Source organism: Dasypus novemcinctus, chromosome 9, assembly GCF_030445035.2.
Source record: "Dasypus novemcinctus isolate mDasNov1 chromosome 9, mDasNov1.1.hap2, whole genome shotgun sequence".
NCBI lineage: Eukaryota > Metazoa > Chordata > Mammalia > Cingulata > Dasypodidae > Dasypus > Dasypus novemcinctus.
In genome coordinates, this window is record NC_080681.1 from 125,913,658 (window position 1) to 125,930,381 (window position 16,724).

Sequence of the window (16,724 nt, forward strand, 5' to 3'; positions counted from 1 at the left end):
GATGGCTCTGGCCCCTTGGCTGCGGGGTATGCTGCTGGCCGAGGAGCTGAACTGGCCGGAAGCCGTCGGTCTTGTGGAGGGAGCAGGAAGGCTGGCTGGCCCGGCTACAGAGTCCCAAGAGGGCCGTGCCCTTAGCCGAGGCTCTGGAGGGGCGGAGGGCCGGTGGCGGGGGGCTGCACACCTGGCTCAGGAGAACGGAGCGATTTCAAGCAGGAGGGAAGGAGTGCGAGCTGCAGCTGGGGAGGGCGCGCGGGGTGTCGCCAGAGCCGGGGCGGGCCCTGGACCCTTCTGGACCTCCGTCTCTGGCTGAAGAGCCCCATGCCCCTCCTGACCGGTGCCCCAGCCTCGAGGCTGGAGGGCACGCCCGGATCTGGGCTCTGAAGGGTGTCCGGCATGGCCTGTCCCACAGGGGCCCCTGGGCTCGGCCTGGACACTTCCGAGGACTCCCACCAACCCCAGCTGCCTCCCCCTGCCCAGCCGCCCACGTGAAGCTGCTTCCAGGGACCCCTCGACCCGCCGTCCGAGCTCCCGTGCAATACTGCCCCGTGCCTGATGGCTCTTCCGCGGCCCCTGGGCCCCGGCCCTGCACGCCCCCTGCTCCTCTGGGGCTTGCTCTGCCCGTGCTCGGCCGCCCGGTGGGCAGGAGGGGCCGGCGCCCGAGGAGGCGAGGCGCCGCCCGCCGCTGGCTTTCTTTCTGGACTCGGTGTTTTGCATTCAGCGATTTGCACCTGACAGATGCTTCAGAAAGCATCACTTTGCTGACAAAATGAAATCCAGCTCAATTACCATCATCCGTTTGCCACCCAGTCTGGAGTTGCCAGGGTGGGCTCGGGGCCCAGGAGGAGGGGGCCGAGCCTGGAGCCCAGACAGTGGTGGGGGCAGGAGGCAGGTCCGGCCAGCCCCCCCGCGCCTCAGCCCCTCTCCCCTGCCGCTGGCGCCCCCCAGCCCCGGCCTGCCGCCCCTCTCCCGCTGGTGGCCCAGCAGCCAGCAGTCCCGGGCCTGCTCCTGGCTGGGTGGGCGACTCCGCGTGAGGCGCCTGGGTCCTTTGAGCCACGTTTTTCTGGTCTGCGACATGGGACTGGCATTTTGTGTCCCTCCAGTGGGGTGCGGGTGGTGGGGATTGAGCCGAGGGAGGCGAGTGAGCCCCATAAGAGCTTGGCTGGGCTCAGGGCTCATGGGGTCACTTTGGTCTGTGAGGAATGGGCTCCAGTCCCCAGGAGGTCCCTGCAGCTGTGGGCACCTCCTGGTCCCACCTGGACAGAGCTGGCCCCAGGCCCAGTGCGGGAGCACCCGGCCACCCCTGCTACTCACACATGGGTTTCAGCTGCCCGATGAGCTCCTCTTTGGTCCATTTCGCCCACTCCTTCTTGTCGGTGTTGATGGAGCAGAGGATGGGGCCGCAGGGCTTGCCGCAGTCCTCGATGGCCGGCACGTTCAGGTAGTGCACCAGGACGATGTCGGGGTTCTGGGGGACAGAAAGGATGGGCAGCGTGAGGCAGCGCAGAGGCCCCGCGGGCCCGGGCAGAGCTGCCAGGGAGCGTGGACGCCTGGGACCAGCCCCTTCCGGGCCTGGCGCTGCCCTGAGCCTGGGGGGATGCAGGGCTGCAGTACTCCTGCCTCCGCCTGCTCTGTGCCAGTCGTGCCCTCTTCCCAGTTGCGACGAGCAGCAGGGTGACCAGACCCTGCCCGGGCCCCCCCTGGGGGCGGGAGCACCCCCGTGAGGAGCGGCTAGTCTACGTGTGGGTTTACATGGTCGGGACGTGGGGCCACTGGGGCCAGCTGTGCCTCCCTCCCCGCCCCGCTCCCTGCCTGGCGCGCGCATCGTCGTCACGGCGCAGAGTCGGGGTCATAGCCCGCTTCTCCCCGAGAGGAAACGGGGTCCCTAGCGGCCGCCGGGCGTCCGAGGGCTGGACACCACCTGCCCTCAGCTGTGGTCCTCTCCCCGCACAAACAAGCGCACGCGGGATGTGGCTCAGAGTCCCCGGGAACGTCTCCTTGGGGACCCCGTTGGAGCGCGAGAACGGAAAGAACGCACACGTGCAGACCTTGAAGGCACAGTTTTGTTCCCAGTGGTCCTGTTTACACGGGGCCGCCTCTTCCCGTCAATTCAATTCAAATTGCTCCCTGCCCCCGTCTGCCCCCCTCTAGCTCTGACCGCTACAGCCCCCGGCGCTGTGGTGAGGGCAGCGCGGGGCGGGCGGCCTTCCAGAAAGGAGCACCACTTGTTCAGCCACACCTGGGCTGGCAGGTTCATTAAAAAGCGATGATGCACTTTAGAAAGGCACCTGGCTGGACTCCTACCCTAACCAGAAGCCGTGTGTGGAACCCTTCCCCCGGCGTTTCCTTCAGGAAACCTGCAGGGCTGTGCCAGGGTGCTGCAGGGAACTCTGCAAAAAGCCTTTCGGAAGGTCCCTTCCTGCCGTCGGGGTATTTTTGGCCGGGTCTGCCCTGCTCTTCCCGCTCGGTTCTGACCCACTCGGCCCAGGCCTGGGGGAGGCTGAGTCCACGGCTGCCTTTTGGGACATACTCGGAGCCAGGGTAAGAATGAGCCTAGGACTCCATCAGTCACCAAGAAATGAAGCTTCCAGACTCTACCACGACCAGCGTATAAGAAAGCAGACTGGCATAAATGTAAAAGAGTTTCAATACGGGCTGAAACATAGATTTTTTCCCCCTCGCCAACGCTCGGTTAACCAGGAAATTAAAGCAACATAAATAGGCGACTTCTCGTGAGGACGGCTCCTCGGGATTGCGGTAATCACGCTCCTTAATAACAGCGCTAATCCCCGCCGTGGGCGCGGCACTGTTCTTTTCCGGCCGCCATCTCGCTGGGGCCTGCGCTGGCAGCGTGGGCAGGGCGGGGGCCCGCGGAGGCTGTGACTTGCCCAGAGCTCTGCGCCTGGCCGGGGGCCCAGCCTGGGCGCGAGCCAGCCTTCGGGCCCCAAAGCCAGGTCCGGCCGAGACATCTGGTGGCCTCTCTTCGGGCTAAGTACGTGCCTGACCCTCCTTTCACTTCGTGCTTGCAAGGGCCCTCGGGGTAGCTGGGGAGCGGACCCCTACCGGCCGCCAGGACGGGGAGACGACAAGGGGTGATTCCACATTTCTCTGCTCGTCCTGCAGGCCAGCGGGCGGGCCTCTCCGGGGTGGCGCCTGGGGGGTCGCCCGCCTGAGACGGGGTAAGGATCAAAGGGCTGCAGGTACCAGCAGGCCACCCGAGGCCTCCTCTGATCCCCGTCCCCACAGGAGGTGGCGGGGAGGGCGGACGAGATGAAAGGACTGCAGCTTCCTGGCCCACAGGCCCACCAGGAGCAGGCAGGGCGGCCTGGGGAGGGCGGGAGGCAGTGGGCAGGGGCCTGGGGAGAGAAGGCCCCCAGCCACCGTCTGTCCTCTGTCCAGAGGGCTCAGGGAACTCCCCTCTCAGGAAGCTCTGCCCTCTGCCTGCAGGACCCACCTCCACGTCGGCCTGGCCAGCTCCGCCTATTCCTGGAGGCCCAGTGAGCATGCCTCCGCCTCCAGGAAGCACTCCCTGATGCCTGCTTCGGCACCTCTATTACAGCCGACTGGCTGGGTGCTCTGTAGAGAGCCGTCTGGAAGGCCCCATCCTGCGGCTGGGGTATTTTTGGCAGGGTCTCCTCTGAGGTCTGTGGGGCCACATTACCTCCTCCACCGCAGGGACAGGGGCCGGAGCGGGAGCTGGGCCTGAGGCAGCGTCTGGCCATCGTCAGCACCCACTGCGGGTTCGTAGAACTGAATTAGGCCGACTCGGGACCTCGCGTCCTTCCCCTTTGCAGGCTGCGCTCTCCTGACCTCTGGCTTCTGCTCTCCAGGCCAATGTGGGGGCAGCACGCCAGGGCGCAGGGGCCTGCTCAGGAGGCTGGTGTGGTCCCTGACCCTTCCTGGTTTTCGGCCTCTTTGGAATTTGAGGAAGGCTGTGGATACCTCCTTCCTGAACCATGCCCCAGCACACCTGAGCATACCTGAGCATCCCGTCAGGGGCTCCCAGGTCCTGGGGTCCCCAGGCCACATCCCCAGTTGCTGACGTCAGGCTCTACACTGCTCCCCTTGAACAAGGAAGGTCCCTTCCGGGAGCCTGGCCCGGGCTTCGTGCCTCTGGGCGCTTCTGTACCAACAGCTACAGGCCCGGCTTCTCCAGGAGACTCGGTTTGGGACCACAGGCCCCGAGGCCTGGAGCACCTGCCGCCGACACCCTGGGTGGACATTTTTTTTTTTTAAAGATTAATTTATTTCTCTCCCCTTCCCCCCATTGTCTACTCTGTGTCCATTTGCTGTGTGTTTTTCTGCATCCGCTTGCATTATCAGGCAGTGCCGGGAAATGGCATCTCTTTTTTTTGTGTCATCTTGCTGTGTCAGCTCTCCATGTGTGCAGTGCCATTCCTGGGCAGGCTGTACTTTTTTCACACGGGGCGGTTCTCCTTACGGGACACACTCCTTGCGCGTGGAGCTCCCCTACATGGGGGACATCCCTGCCTGGCACGGCACTCCTTGCGCGCATCAGCACTGCCTGTGAACCAGCTCACCCACATGGGTCAGGAGGCCCTGGGTTTGAACCCTGGACCTCCCATGTGGTAGGTGGATGCTCTATCAGTTGAGCCATGTCCGCTTCCCCCAGGGTTGAATTTTAAATAACAACTCCCTGGCTCGGGGCTGATTCTAAGACACAGAGCGATGGAGGTATTTTTGGAAATTTGGGGCACATGTAGCTTCTTGGCAGCGTTGCGATTTCGTTCATTAGCTGTACATTTGATTGGATGCTTTTTGGCAGGAAAATAGATGAGGTTTACAGCGTGCTGCATCGGTCCCATGGAGTGTGCGTCACGATGTCAGAGTTCCCACACTGGGCGGGGAGGGGGGCCTGGGCTCGCAGGGCACCTGGAGAAAGGCGGTCCTGCCGCAGCTCTGCGTGACAGCCCGAGGGCCGGACCCCACGCGGGCTCCAGCTCGTCCCTGGACGTCGGGCAGGCTGCCACAGGTGCCGCTGGGTCAGACTTTGTGGGTGGGTGGAGGGGGAGTGGGTGTCCAGGAGCTTGTCAAGAGGCTCCTCCCTGATCTACGGAATCTCCACGGAGATGCTAGAGGTCATTCCCCTCCCCCAAAAGAGAGCATGACCTTGGAGGGTGACCCCTGATTGCCCAGGAGGTCTCATCCGGTGTCAAAGGCCGGGGGGAGGGAGCATGATGGGGTGGTCTGTTGCTGGGGTGGGCAAGGTGGAGAAAGCCAAGGAGAAGGAAAAGTCGCAGAGAAGTCGCAGAGCTTTCTGGAAAGAGCCGTGGCCTAGGAGAGGCCGTCCTTCCCTCCTGGTGCCTCAAGCTCCTCACCTATGGGTGGAAAGCTGCCCCTCCCTCTCTCAGCAGGCAGGAACGACGCCCCCCATGGCAGAGCCCTGCTGTCCCTGGCGACTGCCCCAGACCCTGACGTGCTTCCTGCGTGAAGGACCCGAGCAGGTTTCTCGGAGGCAGTCACCCGCTCCCAGGCGGGCGCCCGCTGCTGGCGGCCCGTCTGTCCTGGGGGTCCTCCTTGGCTGACCCTCCTCTGCCGGCTCGTGGTTTGGCCCCCTCCCCTCCCCCCCAGTGACTTCAGCCAGCCTGTGACCTTCAGCTAGCCCGTGACCTTCAGCCAGCCCGTGACCTTCAGGACCACCATTTTCCCATGACTCCTGCCTCTCGCTCCACCCCTGTTCTTACACACCTGCAGCTTCACGGACACGAGGCCCGACACCCCAGAACCCCGGCGATGAAGGCGCCTCCCTTCTTCCAGCTGCTGGGATCCGAAACCTGGGGGGCCCAAGACCACGGCCCTCCCATTCTGAGGCTGGATGGAAGCACCTCACCCCGGACCCCTTTCTCTCTCTGCACCAAACCAGCCTCCCAGCAGCAGCAGTGGGGTCTGGGCACCGGCTCCCCAGCTCTGCCTACAGGATCCAGACTCCTGCCCCCGCTTTCGGGAAGCCCACCCCCCTTTATCTCCACAGCCCTCTTGCCTCGCGCTCCCCTTGGCCCGTCCCGCCGCCTCCTTCCCCGTGCTGCTGCGTGTGGCTGATGGGCCACAGGCTGGTCTCGGTGCCACCGTCCCCTCCTCATGGAAACCTTACTCGGCCCCTGCACCCCAGCTCCCCTGTGGGCCACTGTAGCCTCTTTGCTTTCTTGGTCGTTTTCTTATCATTCGCACGTGTGCTCTGCCTGGGAGTAGAAGGGTGCGCTCGCGGCTGGGGGTCTGTCTGCTCAGGGCTGGACCCCGAGGGTGGGGGTGGGGCCTTGGGGGGCGGGCGGAGGAGTCGGGGGAGCAGCTGTCCTTCCCTGGTGACTCCCAGCTCACGACCAATCCCCGAAAAGCTCCCACCCAATGCACCAGAACACCCTGGAGTAGAGGGAACAGACCGAGGACTTCTCGCCCCGTGATTGCTCTGAAGGAGGTTAAGAACTTCCTGCGGTGAAGGTTTGGCCCGTGTTAAACAGGCCCCTTTGCAGCAGGACTTCTCAGAGCCTTGAGGGAGCCCGTGTAGGGGAGAATCTGGGTGGGGTTACAGCAGGCAGCCTTTCCCAAACGTCCTTGTCCCTGACACCCCCGGAAGACAGTTTGGGAACCACAGATGGAACCTGAAGCCGAAGGAAGCGACGTCCGGCAGGGACGGGAAGAGAGGCGCCTCCTGCGTCCCCCGAGTCTCTGCGGGAAGTTGGGCTTCGGGTGCCGGCAACTGCTCCCCCTCTCCGGGAACCCCCTCCTGGCCTGGCCTGGGCCCCTGGACGCCCTGCCCCTCTCCCAGCCTTTGAAGCTGCTCCCCGCGGAGCCTCTGGCTTTCGGAAGAAATCCTCGTCCATATCGACGCGCTCTCTCTATGGGGCCCTCCCCTCACCCAAGGTTCCCCTTTCCCCACAGCTGGGGCCCAAGTTATTTCCCCGCGGTGGGGGTTCCGGCTGGAAAGACTGGCGCTAGGAGAGAGATGGGGTGGGGGCTTCCGCCTCCCCTTCAAGTGTGGGGCTCAGTCCTGGACCGAGAGCCCAGGCCGGCGAGGTCCCCGCGGGGAAAGGGGCTGTGGCAGCTTCCCCTGCCGAGGGGGGTGTGTGGCTGGCAGGTGGGAGATGCGCCCTTGGCCCCGGCCCGGGGTGGGGGACCTTGTGACCCCAGGGCCTGCTGTCATCTTCCTGGTGACACTGGGGATTTGACAAGAAAACTGCTTTGAACAACACAGCATCCTGGCTCCACGGGCTGAGGCGGGCAGCTGGGGGCTCAGCCGGGGTCCCTGTGACAGCATTCACAGCAGCAGCCACTGCCGGAAACACTACAGGTTTACAGACGCTCACGGCCCCGGCGAGCTCCGCGCAGCCCATGGGGCCCGGAAGTTGTACCTTCTGACCCGCCCATGCCGCCGCAGGCTGCCCTAGCACGGACCCCTCCGGGCAGCTGGCCTCAGCCTGTCCCTGGCAGAGCCTCATCCAGGGGGCAGAAGGGAGAGGTGGCATGGAAGGGGGAAAGGAGGCAGGAGGAGAGCGAGAGCAGCAGACCGCGGGCAGAGAGATGGCAGGGGCGAAAGCCTCTGCAGGACTTCTCAGAGCCTTGGGGAGCCCGTGGGTCCGAGAGTCTCGGTGGATTCTCACACAGAGGCTGGAGGAGGTTGTCACGCGACTCCTGGTCCTCGCAAGCCTGAGTGGGATCCCCAGGGCTCCTGTGGCTTCAGGGTTCCCAGAGGCGAGGGTCAGGGTGCAGGCGTCAGGGAGTGTCCCACCTTGGGCGCGCACTTGACACCCCACAGCCTCGTGTCTGCAGTTTGGAATGGGTGGGATGGGGAGGCTCGTGTGACTGGCTTGACTTGCTGTGAGGGCAGACCTGGCTGCAGCCAGCACTCACGTCCAAGGCCACCGGCACTGCCTGTAGAGACACGGCGAGGGGGGTGGGAAGCTAGGCCAGCCCTCCCCGCCTGCCGAGCCCTCGCCGGGGTTTGCATCACAAGCCCTGGAATGACCGAGGGTGCAGCAGCCGAGAGGACGCCGGTGCCCAGAGCGAGGCGCCCGGGGGCTCCATGCCCTCCTCTCGGTCACAGTCGGGGCTGGGCGGCGGGGGGCCCCAGGGACTGCAGCCTGCCCGGCCAAGGGGGCGGCCCAGGCCCGGCAGCCCTTTCCGTGGAGTCAGCAGGACAGCGGCGCAAGGGGTGGTTAAAAATGCAAAAAGCTGTTGGTTTTGATAAAGAAAAATGCAGCTGCAACATCTGTTTGACTCTTGTTTGCAGCTTCATCAACGCTAAGTGGTCAATAAATCAGACTGGCATGGCGTTCCGTTTCTTCTGTGCCTCAGTCATTAATCTCGTGCCAGTTCTCATGAAAAATGAAGGAGAGAGGCCGTGTGATAGTGAAAATGTATACATTACCCAGAAAGCCATAATAGCATGTAATGGAGCAGGGGACCTCCCTGCCTGCTGCCTTGGGCTGGGCGTGGGCGGCCAGGAAGCCGCTCTGCTGGCGATAGGGGCCCGCTGGCCGCCTGCGGCTCAGCACCTTCTCTGCAGATTCTAGAAGGCCCAGGAGCCTGACCTCAGGGGGCCGAGCTTTCCCGGTACCTGGGTCCACGTAAACAAGGAGGGTAGACCCCCAAAAAGCAGGGGTGCAAAGCCTCCTTGGAACTGCAGCAGGCAGGGGTGGGGCAGAGCCCACCCTGGGGTGGAAGGAAAGGCAGGCGCTCGCCCCCCCCCCCCTTGGAGGACAGCGCCCTGCCGGGGTTACGGGTGGCAGGCTCAGGAGCGCCGCCAGGCTCACCCAGCTCTGAGCCCAGCGCCCGCTCGGAAGGGCTCGCTGGGCGGTGCTGGGGAGGGCTGTGCGCTCAGCCTCGTGCTGGAGCGAGAGGAGAGGTGCGCGGGGAAACAGTGGGTGCAGGGTGGGGCTGGAGGCCCCCTGGCCTGCGGTGGTCTGTAAACCCTCAGGTCCCAGTCAAGGCCACGGGCATCTCTGCAGCCACATCCAGGGCCTCTGAGGCTGGGCAGGGCGTGGGGTGGGAGGGGCAGCCCGCTGAGGGAGGTGACCTGGCGTCTGGGGTGGACACCCAGGTCCCCAAGGTTGGGGAGAGTTAAAGGAGAAGCAGAAAGGGAGAGAAGGGAGAGAGCAGTCCCCAAGAGAGGCCGCTGGTGCCCGCACTGGGCAGGGCCTGTGGTCAGCAGGCTCCTCCTGGAAGCCAGGTCCCCGGTCAAGTGTGGGGTGCAGGTGGCAGCCAGTTCAGCATGGCGGGGGGCACAGGAGACCTTCCCGCCTCCCTGCCAGCACGCAGGAGGGCCGGGACCTCCAAGTGAGGCTGCTCGGCGCAGGGCCTCCTTGCCTGCTACGAGGGGGGGCCGAGGCCGCACTGCCCAGGGAGCCCCTGACGCCCCTTCCGTCAGGCTGCTCTTGTTCAGCCACCGTGAGCGGGGGTGGGACGGTGGGGCTGGTGGCCTGTCCCTGCTTCCAAGGGGGACCGGGAGACTTAATTAGGTAATGTGGGTAAAGTGCTCTGAAGATGAAAAACCTTGGATAATTGCCGAGTGCCACCCCCGCCACTGTTGTTAATACACAATTACCAGAATTTTCCAGTCATGGGAATATGGTTAAACAATGTCGACCTGGGGCGTGGTGCTGGGAGCCATGCTGGCTTAGGGGCTGGCCGCCCTCTAGATCCTTTAGCCCTCAGATGACAAAGAAAAAGCAGGGAAACTAAGACCTGGCCGTGACCGACCTCCCACAGTTCCTTGGTCCACCCTGGGCCCCAGTGGACACTGGAGCGAAGGATAATTCACCATCTCCCTGAGCAGATAAAGACGCATGTGCTTAAAGAGGAGCCAGACAATACAGTCCACCAGGCTTTCTAGACGCCTCGGAGAAGCTTCCACCAAAGGTCCCTGGAAGGTCCAGCCGCTCTGGACAGAGGGTACTGGGGAGCGCATTTTAGGAGCAAGTCCTGGCTGCCCGATAGCACGCGTGGGGTGGGATGTGTGGGCACATTTTCGGATGGACATGTGTGAATGGTGAGATTTAAAATCATTATATTAGGGTGTCCGTCTACCATATGGGAGGTCCGCGGTTCAAACCCCGGGCCTCCTTGACCCGTGTGGAGCTGGCCATGCGCAGTGCTGATGCGCGCAAGGAGTGCCGTGCCACGCAAGGGTGTCCCCCGCGTGGGGGAGCCCCACGCGCAAGGAGTGCGCCCGTGAGGAAAGCCGCCCAGCGTGAAAAGAAAGAGCAGCCTGCCCAGGAATGGCGCCGCCCACACTTCCTGTGCCGCTGACGACAACAGAAGCGGACAAAGAAACAAGACGCAGCAAATAGACACCAAGAACAGACAACCAGGGGAGGGGGGGAAATTAAATAAATAAAATCATTATAAATGATCCAGGGGAAGAAATGCCCAAGAAAATCGGCATGTTGGCAGAGGACACTGAAGTTTTATGGGCAATGAAGAGCTGGGCTATTGGTGAGTGGTCACAAGAGGGGGTCATGAGGTTGTATAAGCAGGTGGCAGAGTCACAGATGGACTCAAGAGATCCCGCATCAGGACTGGAGGCAGAGCCGTGACCCCTCAAACCCAAGGAGGATCCCTGGGGTGCGTGGAAGCTGCTGGACCAGAACAGATCAAACCCACAGAGGTGGGCCTGGCCTGGAACTGGAATGCACCAAGAAGGCTTTCTTACAGCCTTGATCCAGAACAGGGGGTACAGGGGTGAGGGGGGCATCCCCTGAGGTGGTGAGCAAGCCTCTGGAGGAAAACAGAGGGAAGGATTTTTCTGGCTGGAAAGACAAGAGCAGAGAGGAACCGTGATTCAAGTCTTTTAGGACAGAAAGGGGAGAAGAAGGTGAGTGCGTGCTTTTTCTCCAGTTCCCAGAATGCTATGGAAAAGGATCCCCCCTAGAGCTCAGGGAGGTAATTTTAGCACAAATAAACTCTACACAGCGGGCAGCAAACTTATGAGACTCATTATCCCAAGGAACGCACGGGCTGAAAAATACCAATTTTTAAAAAACAGGTGACAGTTCCTGAATGCCTGAGCCCTGATGGGGTATTCAAGGGGGCTTGGATGTTGGGGTCGTGTCTCTCTCAGCGTCTCCACTGGGTGACTCCAGGGCTGGAAGTGTCAGCCAGGGTGCCTGGCCTCTGCCCATCTGTTCCTCGCCTGCCGGGGACTTGCCAGGGACACGGGCAGCATTTGCCCGCTCTTGGCAGCTCTTGGGCTTGGACGAGACTCTGGGTTTGTCTCCTTTACATGCGCTCACCTTGAACTAATTTTTGATGTACTAGAAGTCACCGCCAGAGTCTCTCCGACCAGCCCTGGGCGAAGAAGCCTGGTCCTTTGGCCGGGACACAGAGGGCTCCTGCAGGGGGTGGGTCTAGCTGGGGGAGAGGGGCTCCTACAGCCCTGGCCTAGCGGGGACCCAGGGAGAGGCCTCAGGCCCACCCAGGAGCAGGTCCCAAAGGTCTGTGTCCCGGCTGCCTGTCCTCCTATGGGCCAGCCTGCTTAGGTGGACTGGGCCATCTCCTCCCGGAAGCCTCGTCCCCGGCTGCCCTGCCCCTCTGTCTCCAAGGAGGGCACCCAGCCCTGCCCCGGGGCCCACGTGTCTGCCTCATCAGGCAGGGGCCTCCCGCCAGAAGACAATGGCACCACGGGTCACTGAGGCCCTTCTAGCATGGTGGCCTGCTCATCCTGCTCCTTGCAAGGGTGTGGGGGTTGCTGGGCACGGACTGCCATTCCCCCTGACAAGGTGAGCCTCCTCTCATGGCCCATGGCCTCCCAGCAGGCAGGAGGCTGGGCTTGGACAGGACCTTTGGGCCTTCAGTGCGTGTCTCATCAGAGGACCCAAGTTGACTTTAGACAACCACTGCTCTCCCGAGCAACTCAGGGGTGAAGCATATGACTCCGGCTGGCCAATCAGGGCACTGCCTGCTCTGGGCCTGGGTGATTGGCTCAGGGATAGACCCACCACCCAATCAGAGGCCAGCAGAGCTAACCCCACCCCTGGCTCTGGCTGGGGACACTGCAGGGCAGGGATGCTCTTTTCCTTTGGACTTGACCTGGGGAGGATGGAGACTCGTGCCCCCCCGGCAGCCATCGCCTGCCAGCACCTGGAGTCCCAGGAAAAAGCTCAGTGGAGGAGTTAGAGCTGAGGGAAGCAGACACGAGGGCCGGAGGGCATTGATGATCCTCCTGGAGCCATTTGTGCCTCAAGTCAGCCCACCTTGAGACTTTTCAGGAACTTGAGCCCCCAAACTCCCTCTTATCCTAAGTCAGTTTGAGTTGAATTTCCTGTTGCATCCTCCAAGAGCCCTAACTCTGAAAGGCCACCTGTCCTGTTTTTCGTCTGAGCCAGCACTCTGTCCACCCCTGGTTCCCTCCTCAACAGTCATCAGCACTTATGGAGAGCCCCTGCACGTGCCAGGGGCTGGGCACGAAGTCCTTCCCAGCTGTGCCCAGGTAATCTTCCCAGCCAGGCTGTTGGCGGGCCTGGCTATGGAAGGCTCTGCTGTACACGTTAGGAACCTGAAGCGCGAAGCCAGAGCCGCGCCACCTGAACCCAGGTCTGGCTGATGCTAAAGGGGAGGCAGACTGTTCCAGAGGGTGCGCTCTGGAGACGGCGGCCTGCTACTCTCCAGCTGTGGGCCTTTGGCAATCAATTCTCTGTGCGTCAGTTTTCTCACCTACAACAAGGGGGGAGTAACAGCTTCTACCTCATCATGCCATTGGGAAGACTAAATGAAATACAGTGTTTGAACAGTGCCCGACGTGTGGCAAACCTCCAAAGAATGCCACCTCTTCTAACGGACCTCTCGGCCCAGTGTTGCTTGTCCCCTGAGGTCGGTAAGGACCGAGGTTTCCTAAGATCTTAGTTATATGTGGAGTAAGATCAAACTGACGCAGGCTTGGCTCGTTTGGAATGTATAATTCTTTAAGGCGGGAGCTCATTTCAGCAAAGTTGCATAAGAACCCTTCAAGCTAGCAGCGAGCCTGGCCACCCCCAGCAGATGCTCAAGCCAGGGGAGAGGTTTTGATGAGCTCGTGACTCATTCTTGTCCAATCGTGAAGGCAAGCTCTCTGAGTCAACTCTTGGATGTCTTCGAGGAACAGGAAGATAACCAAACTGTTTTCTGGAAAAATTCTATAATTTAAATTTCCTTGGATTCAAAGAGCTCCCTGCCCCACCCCCACCCCCTGCATGGGCTGAATGCCCAGAGCTGGCCGAGCCACGGGTCATTTTTAGTCCTGCGGGGGGGCTGAGGACCCCAGGTCTCAACTCTCAAACCAGAGCCCCCTTCTCTAAGGGTGACTGCTTACTTCCTCCACGGAGGCTTTCTTTCTTTTTTTTAAAGGAGGTACTGGGGGTTGAACCTGGGACCTTGTACATGGCAAGCAGGTGCTCAACCCACCGAGCTACACCCACTCTCCGTCAACCGGGGCTTTCTATCTGTCAGTGATCCTGCAAATCACGGGCCTCCTGACCTCTGCCGCGTATTCTTCCTGGGTGACAGAGGGGAGAGGAAGCTTTGGGATGTCCCAGCCAACATAGCCTCCCACTGCCATTTCCATTTGGCGACATGAGCCAAGAAGGGCTGTGCCTTGCCCAGTGTCACCCCATAGACAGGGAGAGCGAGGACGGAAACCACCCGGACCCTGCCATCTGGTGGCTTCCCAGCTCTGCCCCCTTGCTGGGGCTTGGGGTCACCCTAAATCAAATGGGCGTCCCTCCTGTGCACTGCCGAGAGCCTGGCAGAAGGGCAGAGCTGGGAGCTGGGGTGTTTGGAATCGGCTGGCTTCCTGGCCAGTCCTCCTGCACAACCTTGACTGTGAACAGGCTCCTGAGAGCCTGGGACTGGCCAAGGGGCCCTGGAGGGGGTGCCCGAAGCAGGGCAGTTTGGGAGGCTGGGACCTGGGCACCTCCCGCTCTGGGGAGCATCTGGGGAGCCTTGCCACGAACCCTGTTAAGACACAAACCCCAAAGCTCTCCCCTGACTGACAAACGGGCCACCTGCCGGGGCCGCGGTGGATGAATTGTGCCCGGCCCGTCCAGCATCTATGGGATTTTTATGCTCTGGCAACTGTAACGGTGAGATTCCAGCAATTGTTTTAGAGGGAATCATGATTAAATTGGGCTGTATGTTTTTTTAATGTGCTCCCCAGCTCCTCTTTAATACCTTGGTAGGACAAGATAAAGTGTAATCACTGAAGTAATTGTGGCGCTCGACAGTTTATGTCTTGAAGGAGTGACTGGGGGTTAACAAAGCCACTGCAGGGCAAGGTTTGGATTAGAAAATGCAGTTTTTCTTTTTGTTATTTTCTCTTTAAATCCCTCTTTATCTTCCTCCTCCTTCCCGCGGCTCCTGGAGCCCGCTGATAACCTGTAAGCTCCTCGGGCACCGCCGGAGCCGCGCACTGAGGCCACGTGCCAGCCCGGCCGCCTCCGCGGTGAGCCGCCGAGGACGCCCGGCCCTTCCCCCGAGCCTGCGCCCTTGCAGGGGACGCCGGCGCTCCCCCAAGCCGGCGGCTCCACATCCTGAATCCCGACACGGACCAAGACCCCGTCTCCACGGCTGCGTCCAAAACCCGCCGGCCGGGGCCCAGCCGCGGGGGCCCACCGCCAGCCCACCGCGGATGGCGGAGGAGCCCATGCACCCCCGGAGCCCTCCAAGACACCAGGGGAGGGGGCTGTGGCCGGCCGGGAGCCGATGCCTCCCACCCTTTCTCAGACGGTGGGCGCTAGGGGCCTGGGCTGCCTCCGGCTTCCAGGACCCGCTCCGGCCAGTGGAGCCAGAGCCAGGCCAGAGCCGGGCGGCGGTGGCGGCTCCTGCAGGATGAGCTGCGGAGCTCAGCCGGGGGTGCTGCTGAGGCCAGCCCAGAAGGGAAGGCAGAGAAGTGGGGAGGGCGAGGCTTTCCTCGGTCCCCCGAGGCCCCTGCCCAGCCTGGCCCTCATTGCCATCCCCGGGCTCCCTGCCGGCCCCGGCCCCTCCCTCCGGCTCGCTCGGTGTCCTTCTAACTCACATCCCACTTCCACGGCTCTGCCTTTCCAGGAATGCGACCCCATCCTGATACCCAAGGCCTTGGTGCACCCCAAGTCTGCACCTCCGTGGAAGCCCCTCACGCCCTGTTCTCCATCATCGGGACCCCGGGACGTCCTCTGCCCCACCTCTGCAGGTCCACAGTCCCCCACCCACTTGCCCAGACCCGGCTCAAATGCCATCACATCCTCGAGGCTTTCCCTGCTCATCCCGATCAAAACCCCCGAAGCGGCCCTCTGTACCCCTCACAGATCAGCCACGTCCTCCTCCTTCGCAGGGCTCTGGGCTCGCGCCCGTGCTCCTCCTCTGGACCCCAGGTCCCTGAGAGCAGAGCCTGTGTTGGGAAGAAATTCGTGTCCCCGTGGGTGCTTGGCAGGTGTCTGCGGGGTCAGTGGCTAGCAGTCAGTGGCGAGTTGGGGCGCTTGGCCTGGGCCTGTCCCTGGGAGAGCCCCACGTGCAGGAGTCAGGCTGTGGCTTGGGGAGCCTGCCCTTGGAAGGGAGCAAGTGTGTCTGCCAGTGGATGGCTCAGACAATTGCCACCCGCCCGTCACCCTCTCCCTCCAGCTCTTCTGCTGTTGCCAAGGCAGAGTGAATGCAGCTGCAAGGCCTTCCAGCATGTTCTCCTCTGAGCATTCTCGTCCTCATTTCAGCCTGATGTCACCCCTGTTCTCACCTGTGGGAGCAGGGGGCGCTAGAATGATTTGTTCCAATTCCTCCCACAGATCCCCGCTCCCCATCTTGGCCTTTGGAGTTTCGCAAGAAATCAGGGTGGGCAACTCTCTTTGCCCCGGTGAACGCTGTGTTACCGGCTGCCGTGTCTGCACTGCCCGCTTAGCTGTGAAGCCCCCGGCCCTGACTCCTTGTGTGTTTTTAGGTCTCACTGCAGTCGCCGTGAAGCCGAGAAGACAGACACTCGGCCGAGGGCCTGGCATCAGCCCAGGGTAACTGGGACACCCATGTTTGCAAAGAAAGCATTTGCAAAGTGTGAAGAAATCAGAACATTGCGGTTCAAAAGCTGTGTTTGAGTTTTGCTCAAAATGTTCAATTTTGTGTAAAGGCTACAGTCCCTTTAGAGAAACACTTGCTGGCATTTGCGAACCACTGTTGCTATGGTGTTGTTAAGAGGAGTTAGCTACCCAGGGACGGCAATTAATTCTGGTGGCTGTAGGTAAATTAAGCCAGCAGCTCCTTTTGGAGGAAGATTGTGGGGAAGGGAAAGCTAAAAAGCAAAAGTTGAAAGGGCGTGCTTTTTCTGGTGCAGGGTTTTCAATTCGCGGGGGGAAGAAGGCTTTCTCGGCTGTTCCTTTATGCTTCCCTCGCTGTCTAGGAGGATGCAGTGCTCGGAGCCAATGGGAAGACGAGCCTTTCCCTTCCCTCAACTTGAAAGGAGCGGGATTTCTGCTCAGCCACTCACTGGCTGGGTGCCCTTGGGTAGGGTGCTTGGCTTCTTTGAAGAACAGTTCTTCATCTATAAAGCGGGGAGAGCCACTGTGCGCAGCCATAGGGTGTTCGTTTGTTCATTCATTCATTCCACAGCTCTTTGTCGAGAGCGATGATAGGCCAGGGGCTGGTCTAGTTTGGGGTCTGCAGAGAACAAGACTAACTCCTTGCCCGCAAAGAATATGGAGGACATAGCCTACAAGCATTTTAACAAAGGGAAAGGTGGTTTCAGACAGTGCTAGGGGGCCATGGCGTACAAAGACTGGGTG

At 61.6% G+C, this 16,724-nt stretch overlaps 1 protein-coding gene across 33 annotated transcripts in view; it reads right to left on the reverse strand.

Moving 5' to 3' along the window:
- CAMTA1 (calmodulin binding transcription activator 1) overlaps positions 1-16,724 on the reverse strand; it is a 938,154-nt gene that overhangs the window by 112,667 nt on the left and 808,763 nt on the right. For all 33 annotated transcript variants that reach the window (XM_058304523.2, XM_058304506.2, XM_058304505.2 and 30 more), the window contains one exon: positions 1,312-1,465. In XM_058304523.2, coding sequence (XP_058160506.1) covers positions 1,312-1,465 — 154 coding nt within the window. The remainder of the gene's footprint in view (positions 1-1,311; positions 1,466-16,724) is intronic.